This window comes from Hippichthys cyanospilos, chromosome 1 (genome assembly GCF_059441005.1).
Source record: "Hippichthys cyanospilos isolate Australia breed blue-spotted pipefish chromosome 1, RoL_Hcya_1.0, whole genome shotgun sequence".
NCBI lineage: Eukaryota > Metazoa > Chordata > Actinopteri > Syngnathiformes > Syngnathidae > Hippichthys > Hippichthys cyanospilos.
The window spans coordinates 5660454-5681149 of NC_142369.1; the positions used below are offsets into that span (position 1 = coordinate 5660454).

At 39.6% G+C, this 20696-nt stretch overlaps 1 protein-coding gene across 2 annotated transcripts in view; it reads left to right on the forward strand.

The window, feature by feature from the left end:
* LOC148428804 (RAS guanyl-releasing protein 2-like) overlaps positions 1-20696 on the forward strand; it is a 28385-nt gene that overhangs the window by 1914 nt on the left and 5775 nt on the right. For both annotated transcript variants that reach the window (XM_088410606.1, XM_088410615.1), the window contains exons 2-14: positions 7346-7465; positions 7545-7647; positions 8451-8507; positions 8580-8711; positions 8919-9069; positions 10416-10589; positions 14033-14149; positions 15661-15942; positions 16019-16093; positions 16157-16276; positions 16374-16489; positions 16572-16713; positions 20451-20487. In XM_088410606.1, the coding sequence (XP_088266732.1) occupies positions 7396-7465; positions 7545-7647; positions 8451-8507; positions 8580-8711; positions 8919-9069; positions 10416-10589; positions 14033-14149; positions 15661-15942; positions 16019-16093; positions 16157-16276; positions 16374-16489; positions 16572-16713; positions 20451-20487 (1576 nt within the window). In that variant the 5' untranslated portion in view covers positions 7346-7395. The remainder of the gene's footprint in view (positions 1-7345; positions 7466-7544; positions 7648-8450; positions 8508-8579; positions 8712-8918; positions 9070-10415; positions 10590-14032; positions 14150-15660; positions 15943-16018; positions 16094-16156; positions 16277-16373; positions 16490-16571; positions 16714-20450; positions 20488-20696) is intronic.

Consider the following 20696-nt stretch of genomic DNA (forward strand, 5'->3'; position numbering starts at 1 on the left):
AGACATATTGACTATTAGCAGCCAAATAAGCCAATAACAAAAATGTGGAGCCGCATATATATATATGAGTGTGAATATATGTGAGTGTGTATATATACATATATATGTACACACACACACACACACACACACACACACACACACACACACACACACACACACATATATATATGTATGTATATGTGTGTATGTATGTGTGTGTGTGTGTGTGTGTGTGTACATATCTATGTATATATACACACACACACATATATATATATATATATATATATATATATGTATATATATATATATGTATATATGTATACATATACACATATATATATATATATATATATATATATATATATATGTATATATATATATATATATATATATATATATATATATATATATATATATATATATATGTATATATGTATACATATACACACACACACACTCACACAGCAAGAAATGCTAAGAGTTCGAGCATGCAATGATTGATTTTGAGCGCAGAAAAACTTTTTACTAGCTCAAAATCTCTCCTTGCTTGCTCCCGATCGCCCTCCCTCCCTCACTCCACATCTAGCTCTCCGCTCGCTCGAGTTGTGTACTCTGTGCGCGCTCAGTGCGGGAAACATTAGTTACAATTGAGCCGCAAATCCAGCCAATCAGAGCTAGTAAAAGTACATCGACTGACTGCTTGGTCTCCAGTTAGATTGTTTGCTGTGTTCACCTGGAAAGCGCGAACGATATCGCGTCACACCGACTTGGGCGGGCGGTGGACTTATATCATTAAAGTACAAAAACTAACAAGGTAGTTCTATCAAATGAGCTAATACAGTAATAATAATACTATTAAAAATAAAGTTTCCATACAAGTTTTCCTGTCCACCGTCTCCCACCCAAATCCGTGTTGACGTGATCTCGCTTGATCTTTCCGGGTGAACGCAAGAAGCAATCTAACAGGAGACCAAGGAGTCAATGTACAAGCTTAACACAGTTTTACAGTGATTTGTTATCAGATTTCAGATATAAAAAAAATAAAAATAAAAAAAGCCAATGCTGATATTTGTCAAAATGCTGCATATAAATTGGCACGGCAGAGCATCCTGAGATTTAGGTCTTGTGTGATGACATTTTGAGTTTATCCAAGCATTAAAATGCCGAGGAAACAGAAAAACTAAGCTAAGCAAAACAGCACTGTTCCCATTGCGATCCACCTGAGATCCATAACTCTGAATGTCTTTCAAAAGTGGCAACGGTGAACATTTCCGCTTACAAATTTATGTGGAATTCGTTGGATGCCAGCACAGCACAAGTGGGAATCGACTTTTACGATTTGAGCATTGCAGAGCAAGCAAAAGATGACTGCAATCTTGAATGCCTAGAAAAAAAAAAGTGCAATTGCTTATTTCATGTTTATTCTTCTACACAGCTCCCAGTGCAGTCAGGGTTTCACAAAGGAAGTTGTGTGAGCAAAAAGAGGAAGTCAGAACGCAAGTCTTTATGTTGCATCCATTCCAAGTGTGTCAACACACACACACACACACACACACGTACACGCAGGAAGGCAGACACACCTTTCCTGTGTTTGTTGTGGAGCAAACGGTCATCCGGACAAAAGTTTGAGCAGGAAGCGGAAAACGAAAGCGGCGTTGATCCTGACACAGTGACCCATTGTAGCAGCTCATTGTCACACACTTCACATTTTGGATTCGTCGATTTTGTGATGCATACGCCCAGAAAGTTACGACAAAATGACTCAACGGCAAATTGCCGCGAAACATTAGATGCTAATTGAATATAACCTTCTACCAGGGCCGAACAATGTATCGTTTATTCGAAATGATCTAACGTGCGCTTACCCCTCGTGCTCAACGATCAGAAGTATTTTCCAGCTCACGCAAACTAGCTCAGAATCGGTTTCAAACGAAACAACATCAAGCCATGTTACTCAGCCACTCATACTCCCGGAATTAATATCTTTAGCGGTTGCTAACCACGCTAGGCGCTAAGCTAGATCACACCGCAGCCGCTCGTACTTTATATATGTCATAAATGATGTAAATCATAGCAACAAACTGTGTTATGCTAACAAGTAGCGCTTTCACCAAAGGCAAACGAGGGTCGCTAACCATGCTAATTGCTAACGTGAAATGTGCAGAAGAATCAGGGAACACCCAAAATAAGTGATACTTTCCATAGTTTGGCTGGAATCGCGTTTGGGCGGAGAGCCAGAAGCTATAAAAGGCAAATTTGTATAACAATTAATACGTATGTAGACATAAAACGGTGGCTGTATTAGCAATTTAGCACAGGCACAAACAGCACATATGACGTCAGCCATGATGAAGAGCTTGAGGTGAAAAACAAAACAAAACAATTATTAGCATTGTTCTTTGTACTATTTTGAATCTCATAATGCAAAACTTTTAGATTTACAACGTAATTAGTGTCAAAGTTCCGATTTATTTTTTTTTTTTCCCCAGCTGATTTATCTTTGCTCGAAATACTCTCATTATGATTGTTTTTACATCTTCCCATTTATCGTTATTGTTAATCCTTTATTGTTAATCCTGCGCAAGAGTTTTTTCAGTATATAGCCTATTCCTTTTTTGGGTCACGCTTTCAAAAGGTTGCAGCTTGAAAATGGTTAGCGAATTTCGGCACTGGGGTACTAAAAGGATTCTATTACTGTAGGTTTTAAACTGAAATAATTTATTAGCACTTAAGTGCATAAAGTCATTAATGACTTTTTAATTTTCTAAAGTAATACTGTACCTTACTTTTGTTATGACTGCCTACTTTATTATTTGCTCAATTGTGGAATATAGTTTGCTGTGGTAAGTGAACAGAGTAAAAATTTCATTGTGCAGTATTCTATGCATATGACAGTAAAACTCTAGAAAATCTTGAATCTTACCTAAGTAATTATTTTAAGTCCATAAGTACCTAAAAGTCAGTAAGTAAAGAAATTACTATATTGCGTAACAAACTTAGTACCAGCCATTTTTATAACCTCTTTTAGCCAAACAAACTGGAAAAAAAAAGGACAAAAATCCCCTTGGAGTCAATTTTGACCTGATCAGGTCCATTGAGCGATAAACATTGAACAAAAAGTATTTAAAAAAACACCAGGAAGCTAAAAATGACTTTTCATAGATTTCACAAAATGGAGGGATTCAAAACAGCACCATGTCCTAAATGCTTGTAAATGGAATTACTTGGCATTTTGACCATATGAGCTTTGACACCCATTAAATACGTACTGTATGTGGGATCGCCTGGACATTAAAAAAAAACAAAAAACGACGTCTTTGGATTCATTGACTTGAGGTCACCACCTCACCCAGAGTGTATGTGATCTCAAGCGATGAAATGTGAAAAATAATAACTTTTTACGACTTGATAAAATGGGTTTAGTAACGTTACAAAATATCCGGAATTCTGACTTCCACATCACCCAACATGCCAGGAAGGTACACGCTTCAACACCTTTGTCATTCAGCACATGTGAGAAGATCAACATCCGAATTTGAGGGGGCGGCCCAGAGGGAGACGAGGCAAATCGATGTCTGCACACATGAGCATCGGATCGGGCTATTTACCAGCATGGAAATGAGCCCATTAGGGTCCATGGGTCAATGCTAGCTTCGATCGCCATTTGTTGGGCTGTTTAGGGTAGAGAATACAAATTGATCAAAAAGTCTTCTCAAACCAGATGTGAAGTGACATTTTCCAGCCAGGTCGCAGATGGTACACAGCCAGAACGGACCCGTCAAGCTCCCCATCCCGCCGTTTTTATAATCTTCCCGATCGAAGGACTTGACTTGCCATCGCCGGGCAACCACGCGTGACACAAAAGCTCCCCCGGTGGGTGCAACCTGGCACAGAGGGGAAACATAGAAAATGCTGCGTGACGAAAAAGAGGATAAGAAGCTTGTCGCTTGTGCTCATTTATAGGACACTTTGTTCTGTGGAACTGTTGCCAAAATGTCAGCTCAGACCCCTGATTGACTGCCAAGACATTGACACATTTTTTCAATTATTTAAAAAAAGACAATCAATATATATATATTGGGGCTATGTTCAGCTATTTTGGAGTCAACAATTTGCTGTATTGTCTCTTATAGTACTGATTCTCAAATTGGAGTACTTGTTCTCCCAGGGGCACGTGAAAGCATATCTGTGAGATTTTAAAAGTATTTCTGCAAGTATCAGCAAATTTTATGTTTGTTTTTAATGCGGTGAAATGGACAGTATATGTTTTTCCTTTTGAAATAAGAGCAAATTAATTAGAACATGAGGTAACGTATTGCTAAATGTATGTAATGGTGAGACCTTTGCAAAACATTGGATTTTACATAAAAATGAATTTCATGTCAAAGGAAAAGCATTGAAAGAAGGTACTAGGGAGCTGAAATTTTACCCAGATGGCGACAATGTGTCAAAGTTCAAAATGGAATGTCCGCTTGGTTATCATACTTTCAGGAGTGTGCTTTGGATTAGCTAAAATAATATGAAGATTCTCTTACAGTACATTTTTTTTATTTTTGAAATAAGAGCAAATTGATTGGAATATGATTCAACTTATCGCTAAGTTGCGTAATAGTGATACCCCTTCCAAAACATGGGATGCCTTTATTTGAATCCTTGTGCAATATTTGGTCCAATCCTTTGATCTTTAAGACATTTCACATCAAAAGAAAAACATTGAAAATGGCACTGGGGAACTGAAAATTCACCCAGATAGTGACATCATGTTAAAATTCAAAATGGAATGAACACTTCTTTATCATACATCAGGAGTATGCTTTCCATTGGCTAAAATAATATGATAATTATCTTAAAGTACAGTTTTTCTTTTTGAAATAAGAGCAAATTAATTGGAACAATCACATTTATTGCTGAGTTGTGTAATAGTGACACCCTTGCAAAACATTGCCTTTATTTCAACCCTTGCACAATATTTTGTCCATTCCTTTGATTATATTCTTCAGCAAAGTGATTTCACATTAAAGGACAAACAATAAAAGAAAGCAACGGGGAGCTGAAATTTCACCCAGATGGTGACAACATGGCAAAGTTCAACATGGCACTACTACTTAGTTATCACACTAACAGGAGTGTACCATTCCTTGGCTAAAATACTGCCGGAATGACGTGGAAGAAAATGAACCAAATATGGTCAAAATACTACGCAGGGGTAATAAAATTCTGCTTTGTCTTATTATTTGACGTATCATCCAGAGTTGCTAAATAACAATTCCAAATGTAGTCCACAAGTTTAATACATCAGACATGGATAGCACTAGTCATTTTTTTTTCAAGCAAAATTGCATTGCGCTGCTTCGAGGTTACCTGGCTGCGAAAATAGATCACATGGGGGTGCGTCATCAAAAAAAAAAAAAAAAGATGAAGCCATTGTCTTATAGGACAAAAGGCTCCTCCTCTAGCGTTTTGCCCGCAGAGGCGTGCGTGTTGTGTATATGCGCGAGGCGACCAAGCCTGTAATTGAGTGTGTCCGCCCACCGCTCTGCAGCAGGGATGGCACAGTGGAAGCTTTCGTTGAACCGCGCGCATACGCATGGGCAGAGGCCGGGGGGTGTCGTTATTCTGACACCTCGCGAAAACAAGGAATGTGGATTCGGGAAAGGCAGGCCCGGAGTAAGTCGGCTATACGGCCTGGCCAATTCCTGCTGGGCTGCTGAAACATACGGGCTGATACTACTCCATTGTAAATACAGGAGACTGGAGTTTAGCTTTTTAACGTAAATTAATCGGCTGCTGATACGGGTTGGGGGGAGGAGGGGGGGTCATTGCATTAAAAACTGTACAACACTGATTACTTGTATTTGTTACTCACGTAGTCATCAGGTCACAAATTATTACCCAAGCTGCAAAAATTTAACGCAAGAGAAGATTGCATTAATTCATGATTTTAATTCGAACATGTCTACTGGACATGGAAAAAAAAAGTTTGTTCATAACAAAGAAAAAATACAATTGAAAATAAAACTAAGCATAACAAAAACCCGCACTCTGTTTGAAAAGGAGTAGGAAGGAGTAAAATATATATTCTTTAAAATGTATATATATATATATATATATATATATATATATATATATATATATATATATATATATATATATATATATATACACAAAAGTTTACTTCAAAGAGGTAGGAAATTTTAAAGAATATATATTTTATATATTATCGCATTTTTACAATTTTTGTTTATATATATATATATATATATATATATATATATATATATATATATATATATTCATACTCTGTTTGAAAAGGAGCAGGAAGGAGTAAAAATAAGTTTTTTCTTGGATTTCCTACCTCTTTTATATATATATATATATATATATATATATATATATATATATATATATATATATATATATATATATATATATATATATATGAATAATTATGTCTAAAAACCCTATGTAAATATTCCTATGCATACCGGTACATAGCATACATATATACACTTCATAAATATCCATTTAAATATAGACTTACTAGTATAATAAATATAAACTAGCTACAAACATACATACATACATACATACATATCCCCATAAATATAAACAATAATATGACACAATGCTACATAATATAATTAATATAATATCGTAACCTGTATATGCATATGCTACACCGCTATTAATATAAACACATAATGTATTCACATAATTACTATAATCAACTGACTATCCCTATAAATATATACTATTAAAAAAATGACCACATAATGATCACACTATTCATAGATTTATCCCTCATTATCCAATGTCAAACATACTTCCTCTTCCATGTGCTTGTTTATAATGTATTTTTTATATCTGATTTCAAACATATTTGTACTTTATTTTACTTCAGTACCTAAGAGCTATATTCCACTAGCCATTTTAATTGTAAATGATTATATTTGTTCAAATAAACCCCGATCATGTACTTTTAAGCATATTCAATTGTATATTTGACGTTTTGATCAAATTCAATATGGATATCGTCGGAGGGAAGGGTACGCTATAACTCGATTTCTTCATGAAATTTCGCAAGACTGAAAATGCTTCCCGCTTTGGCCCTGCAGGAAAGATAGCGTGGTTGCCATGGTTCCCTACTTTTGCACTAGCGAATACTATGCTTTGGCAATATACTGTTTACATTGTGCCAATCCGACCATCTACGTATGATGACTTTTGTTGTACCCCGCAGCTGCATAATAATAGTCCGTGGTTTTCTTTCATTGGGTCTGGTGGCCAATGAGCCACAATGAGGTTAACGTGGGAAGACTGGTCACGCTACCGAAGCTCGAAAAACTCATTTTACGCATAGTGTGAGACAGCGCTCGAGCCATCTGCGAGGAAGCGAGGCGGGGGACAGTCATGGAGCCCGCCACGTGTGAGCAGTCCAGCACCGTGGACGACTTGGTGGAAGGGTGCATCCGTGCCTTTGGTTTGTCATTTTGCACATTTTTGGGATTGTGAACATGCGAAACACCCCATTCATGTTTTTTTTGTTTTGTTTTTTTTAGATGAGAACGGGGCATTGGTGGACCCTTCCCTCGTGCGGATGTTCCTCATGATGCATCCATGGTACATCCCATCGACTGACATGGCTGCCAAGTTGGTGCAAAAGTATCCTTTAACGCTTACATTTTTCAGTCATTTTTCATATATATATATATATATATATATATATATATATATATATATATACGTGTACAAAAAAATGTCAAAATGTGACAATAGCAAAAGTGACTAGGGGGTATATTTATATTTTGATGAAATCAAAATATAAATATTTATTATGTCGTAATTAGAGTATTATGACTTTTAAAGATTTTTGCAGTATGGGAGTCCAGGCTAAGCCAATCAGCAAAGTCCCTGAAAGTAAGGTTTGCAAATGTCATAAATTGGCCGCTCGTACCACCCGGTGGTTTTGGGGTGTCAACACAAAAAAAAAATCTATTGCGCCTCGTTTATGAGTTGCCACTGAAAGGATTAATGCAAAAATCGGGGGAATGCATAATAACGCATCGGGTTTCAATATGTCCAAAATGGACAATGTGGCAGTAAATGAGCCCGACATGGGCTAAATTTGACGCCGATTGTACTTGACCTCCACTTTGCAATTAGAATGGACGGCAGCGTGGCATATTGAAAGTCATCATGTTTTGACAATCTATGCAATAATTTAGCCTCCAAGTTCCAAATTTTCTTTTGCAAAAACATCAAAAAGCTCGAATTGGGTCAAAATTTCCCCCTGGGGTTAAATTGATTGAAGTGGGTATGAAAACAGAGACACCTTAAAAATTCTACGCCGGGAGTGGAGGAATACAGACACCTTTTGGCCAAATTTGGAGGAAAAGGGGTATGATGTGAATATGCAACGGTACAAAGGGGTTACGGGTCGAAGGTTTCTCCTTGACTCTTTCCAGATCTCAAGAGGAGAGCTGCACTGCAGAACGTCGAAGCAGAATCTGCCATCTTGTCAAGTAATGAACCGTCCTCCCTTCAAGCCAATCACAGTCTTTGCAGAAGAGTCACTTGGTGTCTACGCTTGCCAGGTATTGGATCTCAGAGTTTCCCGCTGAGTTCAATCTGAACCCGGAGCTCGCCGAGCAGATGAAGGACTTCAAAGACCTCTTAAGCACGGAGGGTAACGAGTGCCAGAGCCAGCTCATCGATATTGAGAGCGTGTAAGCCACCAAAAGTTCTCCGTCCGTCTGTCACTTGTCTTTTGTAGTTCTTGGCTTTTAAAAGCTCGTAAAAATTTCACCGAGACCTCAGGAGCCTTTTAATGGATCCTGAAGGATCAGCTTGGAGCAGATGTTGCGGAGACATTTTGCTGTTTCTCAAGCCTCCACTGTATCCAGTTTTCCTTCCTGTCCTGTCGTTGCCCTTAGGCCGTCTTATGAATGGAAGCGACAGGTGACTCAGCGTGTCCCGTCCGTCTCTAAAAAGAGGAAAATGTCTTTGCTCTTTGACCACCTTGACTCCTGTGAACTGGCTGAGCACCTGACATACTTGGAGTACAAATCCTTCTGCAAGATTTTGGTCAGTGCCGTGCGAAAGATATCGTAGATCAGCATCGATTTATTTTTTTGTGTTTTTGTGCTGGTCTTGGATGATCTGCTCCACCAACAAGAGCAAGAGCTTCTGGTAGCTGGTCAGTTTATTGAGCGCGTTGCACAGTGACTGAAATTTCAGCTATTTGAATTTTTGGGGGGTTGTTTTGCGTTTGATGCCGCTATTTTGGTGACATCAGCAAGACCGGCACCAAAATATGAGTAGTGGGAAAATGAAGCTTCATGAAACACGTGTAATGTGATGTACCCCCTGTGAAATATGTTTTCAGGCATTTTTGGGGTTTAAAAAAAAAGTTAAAACTTAAAACATGCCATTAGTGTTTGGTTTGTTCAACTTTAGACCCTTTAACACCCTTTCACACTTCATTTGTATTAGTCCACAAAAAAAAACAAAAAAAAAAAAACTAAAGTGCCCTCTTTTGGATCATAGAAGAAATCTATTATCAAAAAGAAATAACTTTATGCAAAAAAAAAAACAACAATATGAAGCATCAAGCCTGTTCATTAAAAAAAAACAAACACACACACACAAAAATATTGAACATAACGTGTCCTGTTTTTGGGTTACAGTTGAGATCTTTTCACAAAATATATCATTAACTTAATTATCAATACATATTTTTCCACAAAAAAATAATCAACATAAATTGTCACAGTTCTCTAAAAGAAATAATTATCAAAAAAATATTTGTCCACGTACTTTTTTTTCATCTTAAAATGTCTTCTTTTGGGATGATAGTAGAGATGTGTTCACAAAAATAAATCATTAACTTGACAGGTAACGAGAGGAGCACATGACAAGTTGAGTTGAACCACTTTAGAGGATCTGAGTAATCCAATAAAACTAAATAACCTACTGAACATAACGTTTGTTTTATGAATTTATATTTTCCTAAAACAATTAACTCAATAATTATTTTTAAAGGATTTTTGCATGTTTGTTTTATTGAAAATCTGGACTTCCCAAGGTACTAAGCACCCCCATTTGAGAACAACTGCTCCAGATCAGATGTTCTCAAAATTTTTGGAGTTAGGGACCCCTTTGGAAATCATATTTTCAAAGGGGTCAACATTGCAAATATTTGTGGAAACAAAACCAAAAAAACAACATTTCAACCAAGTGAGTCGATTTTTTTCTTTGTTTTAGACTAACCCGTATAAACGTACGTAATAACTCATTGAAAGTTAATTCATATTCCTTATTCGTTTGATTTGAATTTAGTCGCGTTTTTCAAAAGCAGTTAACAGCTTTTGAAAGTTCATTTTTATTCAATATATTCAATGTATTGATTTCAGCTGCGCCTGTGTCTTCAGTTTCAGGATTACCACAGCTTTGTGATGCACGGCTGCACGGTGGACAACCCCGTGCTGGAACGCTTCATCACGCTCTTCAACAGTGTCTCCCAGTGGATCCAGCTCATGGTGCTTAGTAAGCCCACGGCGCCTCAGAGAGCCTCGGTCATCTCGCACTTTATCAGAGTTGCGCAGGTCCGTCTTTTTCTCCAACCGCTCCTTTTTTTACTTACCGTTTCCTTCTTACACGCGTCCTAAATCATCCGAGTCATCTACTGGTCTGGAATCCAGCTATCCTTGTTCCAGTCTCCTGAATCCCCAAACGCTTGCCTTATATGGCGCTCTGCATAAGATAGAACCCCGCCGTCCTTCCAGCGCAGGGCTCTGTCGTAATTGATATTGCTCCGGCTGATGCTATCGTTTCCTTTGGTCTCATCATCTCATTTGGCCGTCTGCTTTTCTTGTCTTACGACTTCCTCCTCATCTGTCGTTAATGATGTTCCAGAACTGCGCCGCATAAGGTATTCCGCGTTTTGCTAATAGGCTTCCGATTGAAATAGCCTACCATCCGTTTTTTGGTGGAGCTCACGCTGGGATAAAAATGATGTTGGAGTTGAATTCATTTGAACGGGAGGCAGCGCAGAGGGCAACCACGACAGCCGGAATGTTTCTCTCAACTTCACTCCAGGGTGCAATTGTGGCGTTGCATATAAAGGGCATGCAACAACTCATTTCATTTGGTGCAGATGGCTTCGGCGCATAGACTCCAAACAGGAGTATATTTCGCTGAGGAGGGTTTCGACCTTTGTGCTAAAAATACTACCATATCCCGCAATCCCATGCAATTGACCGCAGCGGTGTAAATAATAAGGTGATCAGAACTTTTGATCGACGTAACCTATCGAGCTGGATTGCATACAACTCTCTGCACAATTCTTATACGGTAGATACGACGTAATAATCAACTTAATCTCATCTACTGTACATTGAATCGAGGCGCTCGAAGCGTGTACTGGATCACTCGAAAATTCAGTGTGTTGCTAAACTGCCGTTCAGCAATTCATTACTCACCAAAAATGGAATTCGTGTACTCAAAAACCCCAATTTGGGGAAAATCAGAAACCTTCAGAAGGGACCATGGGTGGGAGGAGCCCCCTTCCAGACGCCTCTCAAATAATAATACCACCAACGTATAGAGTAGGAAAAATACCGTATTTTCCTCACTATAAGACACACCAGATTATAAGGCGCACCCTCAATTAACGACATGTTTTCTCCATATATAAGGCGCACTGCATTATAAGGCGCAACAGTAGAAGCAGTCAAACTTTATTAGTAGATTACAAAGCAGCTTTCTGACAACTCCATTCACTCCCAAAATGAATAAACAACTGTCTTATGTTTTATTTTATTAGTATTTCCGTGACAGTTTATCTTTTAACAGAAAGGTATAACATGTAGTGCAACATTTATATCAGGGAACTTTTCCTCTAGGGCAATCACAATATAGTGCTACTCAAAGTAATAACAACAATAAATCAAATGATAACTCTAAACTCTCAATAGCATAATAACTCAATGTCAATATGAGCAACCTTGTTCAACAGTAAACACACAAAAAAAAACAGGTCAAGCTTACTTTATCGGTTCATTCCCCATCTATGAATCCCAATCCCAATATTGGTCCATATATAAGGCGCACCGGACTATAAGGCGCGCCATCAGCTTTTAAAAAAAATGAAGGCTTTTGGGTGCGCCTTATAGTGCGGAAAATACGGTAAATGCTGAACTAAGTAGGAGTGCACTTGGCACTCTGACAGGTAACCCGGTGCAGCGGTTCTGCACTACAGCTCGTAAAAGTTCAAGCACGGCCGCTGATTAGTTTACGACGTGAGCAGCGTTCGGAAATAACAGGAGGGGAGCGCCCTCCGCCTCTCCGAACACAACACTCTCACAGCGCACAAGCATAAGAGATTTTACGAACGCACCCAAAAGTAACTCTTAGCGGAAGATACTTTACAAGCACTTTTTCAATGAAGAAGGAAAAGGTTCTTCCATAAAGTTGTTTATCACCTCAATGTTTTGTTTCCAAAATGACATGTAAACATCGGGTTAAACAACAAATGCCCGCTAGCTAAATGGCATCCATCCAGTAACGATTAGATTTTATCCATCCATCCATCCATCCATCCATCCATTCAGGCAGAAAAGCCCAAAGCAATCTATAGAGAGGGCGAAAAAAATCCCCCTAAAATTTTATCGGGCCATGAGCATGTTTGTGTAGTCGCCCGTCAAGCTCCGCGCGGCTTTCCGCTCTGCTTTCACAGTTGATTGCAAACAGGCGACCTGAATGAGTTGATGCCCCTCAGGCGGCCCTCCCACACTGCTGCGACCGGATCGATTACGCAGGGAGACGCCACGCAGGCTGAAGGGCATCGCGGGTCCCTGCGGAGGGCCATTCACACCTCTTTCCAACTTTGATGCCACCTGGTTGAAGCGCTAACTGTGCCTAACCTTTTTTGTTCCAGACGTCACTTTGCATCTTCCTAATTGGTCCTTTAATTCCATTGTTGAAGAAACATGTCTTAGGCGTAGTCTACAGTTGGTGGGGTTCTTGCAAATGGGCGGTAAACGTCTCCGGTAGCGCTGCACGATTCATCGAATTTTAATCGCGATCACGATATCCACTGCCACGATTAATTAAGCTGATCCTCAGCGATATTAACATTTAAAAAGTATTTTTTTTGTAATTACAAGTCAAATCAAGTATTTAGTCATCTTACCACCAGGGGGCAATGTTTTTCACATGTTTGCATGACAAAAGCTTTTCTCACGCTAATATATTATTTATCCGTGTGAAATGACATTGAGTTTCTCACCCTATGAACCCGATGATATACCGTGCTAGCTGTCAATTGAGACCCATTTTGAAAAATCCGATGGAATAAATTCGGTTTGAACCGACCGAAAAAGACATTTTGACTGCTAACTGATTAAAATTTGCTTAAAAGTAAATAATGTGCTTGGTTCGAAGTCGCCTTCGTTTTTTTCATTGGTTTGTTCTTAGCAAGTACAGTGGCTGTGTTGCCCCCTGTGCCAAGTTTTATCAAGGCTTGCGTGAATTTGTTTTAATTATAATTTATTTATGTTTTTTGTTTATTATTATATTTGTAAGCATCAAGCTTTGAAGCCTTGTTTATACAGTATAGTCTTTGTTTAAAAAACATGGCACTAAATAGACATATTTAACCAAACATGATGAACAATCGTGATGAATAATCGTGATTTCAATATTGACCAAAATAATCGCGATTATTATTTTGGCCATAATCCTGCAGCCATAGTCTCCGATTTGGCCAATTTACCTTATGCGCCTGGGCTCTTTTTTTTCCATCAAAATCGGAAGTCTCAAAAACTCAAAAACCAAATCCTCCCAATCAGCTTTTGTGTAAATCTAGACGCCATCGCCAGTGACGTTAAGAGACAGAGGTCCTTTCTGATTGGACAGAATTGTTTTGTTTTCTCCAATAAACAAAGCCATGGATATTTTTCACAAGAAGGGGGGAGAATATGCGGTTTTAAATAGCCCCGTTTCCATGTAGACATGGCCTTGACCACTGCTTATTCTTTCTCAACAGAAACTCCTGCAGTTGCAGAACTTCAACACACTGATGGCGGTGGTGGGCGGCCTCAGCAACAGCTCCATCTCACGCCTCAAAGACACGCAGGCTCACATCAGCGCCGAGACCAACAAGGTGCATCTCACTAAAACACCAGAGGCTTGCTGGTAGTTTGGTAGGCCTTACTCGATTGGGTAGTTTTTTTCTGCAATGTATGTGGGTGTCACGATATCACCACTTTGCTTTAAGGGCCTTGAGTTTGACCCCTGTGGTCCAAGCAGAAAAAAACTCCAAGTACATCAAAGAGCCAGAACAAAAAAAGATGCCAATCCTTATTTTATCGCAATTACACTTCCCACGGCAAAAACAAATCCTTTTCAATTAAATAATAATAATGGATAGAACATCAAAAATACACGACAGCATCTCCTGAACAAAGCTTCCAGAAGGGGAAACTCAAAAAGCCCATCTGGGGAAAATAAGAAACCTTCAGAAGGGACAATGAGTGGGAGGAGCCCCCTTCTAGACTCAACAGGTTGCGCTAGATGCCGAGTGCTATAAATACAATTTTGCCATACTAGGCAGAAATTGTCTGGTGAAAAGATGCCTTCACAGCACTTTCCTTACATACGTAACTTTTGAATGTTTCCAGGTGAACTATTATTCCAGGCTTTAAAATAGTTGGTGCTGTTAAAAATGTAAACATGATCCAAATAAATATGGAAACTTAAACAAGGATTTAAAAACAATTTGTTCGTATGATCACGGAAAACTGATCCATTAATTATCCTCACTGTTCGTTTTTGCAAAACGCAATTCATTTTATGAATTTATGAATTTTATGAATTGTTTTGAAATGTTATGAATTTTTTTTTGAAATGTTATGAGATTAATCCGTCCTGCGGTTGGGCTCGTAAGGCGAATTCACCGTATGGCGGGCAATCCAAAGCTATGTTAAATAGCTAATGCGTTTAGAACCCCAGGTAAAAACGTCAACATTGTACATAATATTAAAAATTGATACCAAAATAGTATAGTAAATGCTACGTATATATAATACACATGTATCCAATCAGAAAACGTCATAAATAAAAAATATAGAAATGGCGCTTGTTATGCCCATATTCCCTAGTAAGGGTAGCCTAGGCTAGGCTAGCTTCATATTTCTTGGCTAACACATTCAAGTTTGAGTTAAGCAGTAAAACGCACTATAAATAAGGTTTTGTCACCACTCACGATAAAACAAAGCATTACCATTCCGTCATTTTGAAACGAGTGAGGTCGACCAATAGCAGACCAGCATCTCCTCCGTGTGACGGCAACAGAAAATAAGTGCAATTTCCTAAGAACGCCTGCAGATGGAGACAAAACAACACGAATACAGCCAACCCCCTAGGGTCATGACAGTTGTTTTTGTTGCAAAGCTGGGAAAATACCGTACAGAGGGCACGAAAAAACTCAGCATTCCACATCGCGACATGAAAACATCCTAAGCCAGGGAAGCTGAAACACGGTCCACCGTATAGGTATTTCGCTGTACTTCAACACAATACGGTAAAAAAGATTCCAAAGCATAATCCGGAGAATGTAATGCATTTACATCCATTATTTGTCCGTCACTTTTAATCGCCGTCCATTCTTTTCAGGTTTTTAACAGTCTCATTGAGCTGGTGACATCATGTGGCAACTACAGCCAGTATCGAAAACGCTTCTCGGAAAGCTCCGGCTTTCGATTTCCCATCCTGGGCGTCCACCTGAAAGATCTGATCGCCGTGCACGTGGCGCTTCCGGACTGGACCGACAAGGAGAAAACCAGGGTCAACTTAGCCAAAACCCAACAGCTCTACGTCATCCTGCAGGAGCTGGCCACGATACAGAACACTCCACCCAACGTGGACGCCAATACGGATCTACTCAACCTGTTGACAGTGGGTGCTAAAGACGCAGGAGATAAAAAGCCGCCATCTTCCTTAATCCAGTTCGAATAATCCGAGATGTGCACAGGTATCTCTGGACCAGTACCACACAGAAGAAGAGATCTACCAAATGTCTTTGCAGAGAGAACCACGCAAGTCAGCGGTAAGCAAGAAATGCCATTTCTACTCCCTGAAGAAGTGATGCAGATGTTTGTGTTTGCAACAGAATTCCAACCCCGCTCCAGCTCCTGACCCCAAGTCCACCGTGATCGATGAATGGGCGGTGTCGGTGAAGCCCAACGCTGACCCGACGGTCATCAAGAAACACATAGAGAAGATGGTAGAGGTAATCAAAACTCAAGGACTGGATTTTTCAACCATCTTTCATCATTCGAGTAATGACTTTATGGTTCGATGTCTTTTTCCGTCACGTTTGAACGCAGTCTGTCTTCAAGAACTTCGACACGGACGGAGACGGCCACATATCCAGGGATGAATTCGAAGCCATCAGGAACAACTTTCCCTACCTCAGCAAGTTCGGAGAACTGGACAAGAACCAGTGAGCGTCAATCGCCCGTCCCCGGGAAGTCGGCAAAACCCGAGGAGCGCTAACCTAGCGGTGTCTGTATCTCCCGCCGCAGAGATGGCAAAATCAGCCGAGAGGAGATGATCGACTACTTCATGAGGGCCAGCTCGCTTCTCAACTGCAAGATGGGTTTCATCCACAGCTTCGCCGAGGCCACCTACGTCAAGCCCACCTTCTGCGAGCACTGCGCCGGCTTTGTAAGATCTTATTATTGATTCAGAATGACTCACTGACACCTCTCTTTTGAACGCCTGCTATCTTTGTTAGCTTCTGTGCTTTTGAATTCATTGTTGTCCATTTTGAAAAGGCTCCTCTAGTTCATTCTGCAGCGGGGGGGGGGGGGAAGAGTCCTTGATTAATTCGAGGACCTGCTTCCAAAATCTGATTTTTCTTCCGCATCGGGTACCCGTTTATTTGGTGCATACTCCCGCGAGGAAGTAAAAAAAACAAAACAAAATGCAGCCAACTTCAAAATAACATGGAAATCAACGTCTTGGCACACTGGCCACACAATATGTTGGTGCTGCTCATATTTTGAAACATGCAGATGTCTTCAGGTGGTTTTGAAGGCATGTTGTTGCTCTAACCAGGCATACGTTTCCATTTAATATATATTTTTTTAAACAGCGATCAGAAGGCGATCTTCCGGTAAACAAAGGGAGACAGAAGAAGACTCCAAGTATTGACTTTGAGTTTGAACTTCTATTTTCCTCGCCAGCAATGTCCACTTGTAAACACAACCAGGCATGTTACTGTTTTGTTGGTGCAGTAATCTAATAATCCAAGTATGTCGGTGTTGTTAAAAATATGTTGGTGCTGCTCATATTTTGAAACATGCAGACACGTTCAGTCGGTATTGAAGGAATGTTGTTGCTCTAACCAGGCCGTTTGAAGAAAACAGTTTTAAATTTAATACATTTCCATTTAATAGATTTTTTTAACAGTGATCAGAAGGCGATCGCCCAGTTAACAAAGGGAGACAGAAGAAGACTCCAAGTATTGACTTTTAGTTTGAACTTCTATTTTACTCGCCAGCAACCAGGCATGTTACTGTTTTGTTGATGCAGTAATCTAATAATTCAAGTAAGTCGGTGTCGTTAAAAATATGTATGTGTTCAGTCGGTATTGAAGGCATGTTGTTGCTCTAACCAGGCAGTTTGGGAAAAAAAAGTTTTAGATAAAAACAATTTACGGTTCCATGGACTGTCTTTCACGTAAAAATCTGATGTTGCAACCTCCGTTTTATCGTCCGATGTGGCTTATTTATAAAAAAAAAAGAAAAAAAGTATTTTGCTTTGATCCAAATAACCGATTATTTGATAGAATTTTTGCATGCTATCCAAAACTTAGCAAAATATTAATTAGCCGCAGCCCTACTCCACAGTATCAACCCTGCAAAGACCCACGCTCATCTGCTGCCAGGTCACCTCAGGGCCAATTATTCTAATCGGCAGCCACAGCCCGGGAGAGAAAGATAATAGTGTGTGATGATGTGTGTGTGGCCCTTGACATTTCCCGTACGTGTGAGTGGGCTATACCGAAAGCATTGTTTTATAAAGGGCATATTTTGGATTTGTCATGCAAAAGCCAGGAGACAGCGCTTCTCAGAACAGAAGCTGGGCGAGATAAGGACTCAAGTAGATGTCAGCGCCGCATCCTCCTCTGCCTGCGTTCCGATAATTATTGCACGTCAGCGTCCACATCGCATCATCCTCAACCGCTTTCAGTTTTGATACATGTCACGCGATACGACGTCGGAACGCACGCCACTAAAAATACATGCAGTAAAATTAACAGCACAGATGTTGAGCGCAAGCGATCGAGGGGGACATCTTATCATCTGTCTGCACGAGGCAAAATTCAGGAAACGGACTGGCACTTCATCGGGAGGAAAAGATGAAAGGCGCACGCACCGAAACTACGTTTTTAGCACAAGGTCGTTTTTGCAATCCGGTATTAGTGACAAAAATAAGAATTGTATTGTCTCCCGGTGGACGGGGACACTAAAGGTCAGACCGTGGAGGCAGAGTTCACCCTCCTCACTTTGTTGCCCACTGTGTGTGTTTATGTGCCCGAGTGTGTTGTCAAAGTGTGTGAAGAGGTCAGGATATTTTCTGCCTCCTCAGATGTTCCAGGGGCCGTGTGTGATCTGGCTTTCATGTCATTGTTCCCCCCGCCGTGTGCGCCAACACCTCCCCTCGGGTATCCCTCTTGATGTGGTCCGCCTCCGTCCTCCGACTGTCCCACGGAGCTCCTTTCACGTGTCGTGTTTTGCTTCATTGTGTCTTGAAATCTTGATGACTTCTTTTCCTGCTGTGGCTTAGCAGTTTTGGATCAATCCAGGAAATCATAACCCTTGACCCTAACCCCAAACTCGACCTAGCAAGGGTCGATATCAGATTCCGATATGAGCAAAAATATCATGGCGTCATTGTATCATTGTAATGCAATCAAAAATTGTATTTTTTTTTCCCATTGAACACAATTTACTTATTTTTATACAAAATATTGAGTATTTGGTACAGGATGAAATCTGTACTATGTTTAGTACAAAGGCATGAATAATAAAATTACCACATTGACGTTTTTTGTATTTTAGTTGTTCTTAGCAAGTCACGGTTCCCCCTCAAGCTATTTTGAAGACAAAACCTTCATTTTATCCTTTATATATTATCTTGCATGCAGGCCAAGAACGTTAAAAAAAAAAAAAAAAGTGGGATGTCCACTGTGAGGCACACAAGACACGTTTTGAGAGCCATCTTGTAAGATCGAATGCATATGACCATATTCAGCTTTTTGCCTGTTTTTAAAAACCCAAAATGTTGTCAATATTCTAGTTTTCAGAGTTATTGGTGGCATGGAAATGTAGTCAGTGGCTAATTGAATGTCCTTTATCAATAGAGCATTATTTTTATTAATGAAGGAATTATATTATAGGAATGACCGAATTAGAAATTTCCTTGTAATTTACATTCTACATTTTTAAAAGTAATTACTAAAAACATGAGTAGTATGGTACTCAATTGTGGAGAGCATTTTAAAACCGTTTTCAAGATTCTTTTGGTTCTGGCTAAAAAATCTCTCCCCCCTCAAATGATATGACGTTAGCTAGCTAGCTAGAATTTCCAGACAGTCAAAATAGTATCGTAAGAACTACCTTCTTCGTATTTTTTTTATCTCCAGCTTTGTTTCTCCAGTAATCATCTTCTTACTTCTCCCTTTAACATCACTAGCAATCTTGGGAGCCATGGTAAACCAATTAAAGTTTGAATGAAGCACTAAAATCCGCAATAAATATGATATTGTAAGCACTCACACCAGATCAGGTCTTTAGCATGTCGGCATCTTAGTGACACGGCGACGCCGACCAATAGGACACCAGCATCTTAGTGACACATTGCATTGTAGCCAGTTTGATGCAAACAGTAAGAGCGATTACCTGAAGAGGGAGGCAAAACTACATAAACACAGACAACCCACAGGTCATGACAATTCTTGATGCTGCAAAGCAAGAAAAAATGCTGTAAAGAGGGGACAAAAACAGTCAGTATTGTAGATTGTAACATGAAAAAAACGTAAGCTAAGGACGCTTTAGCATGTCGGCATCTTAGTGACACGGTGACGCCGACCAATAGGACACCAGCATCTTAGTGACGCGTTGCATTGTAGCCAGTTTGATGCAAACAGTAAGAGTGCTACATGAAGAGGGAGGCAAAACTACATAAACACAGACAACCCACAGGTCATGACAATTCTTGATGCTGCAAAGCAGGAAAAATGCTGTAAAGAGGGGACAAAAAAAGTTAGTATTGTAGATTGTAACATGAAAAAAACGTAAGCTAGGGACGCTGTAATTCGGGGATTCACTGTATTACCTAGCTTCGAGAGAGTTTGTTAATGCTGACACATCTCTTCTTCTTCTTCTTCTTCACAGATATGGGGCTTCTACAAGCAGGGTTACAAGTGCAAAGGTAAGACCGTGTTGCTGTGTCAATGCGATCAAACTGAGTTCAGCACAGAAAACAAACATTAGTCACATTTTTACTCGAGATCGACCAATTATTGGCCGGGCCCATTACCGGATCCGATATTTGGAAATTTGATGTATATCGGGATCGAACTTTTTTTTTTTAAGTCCGACCAGCCAATATGAAGAAATTAATGTAAATGTGTTGCCTTT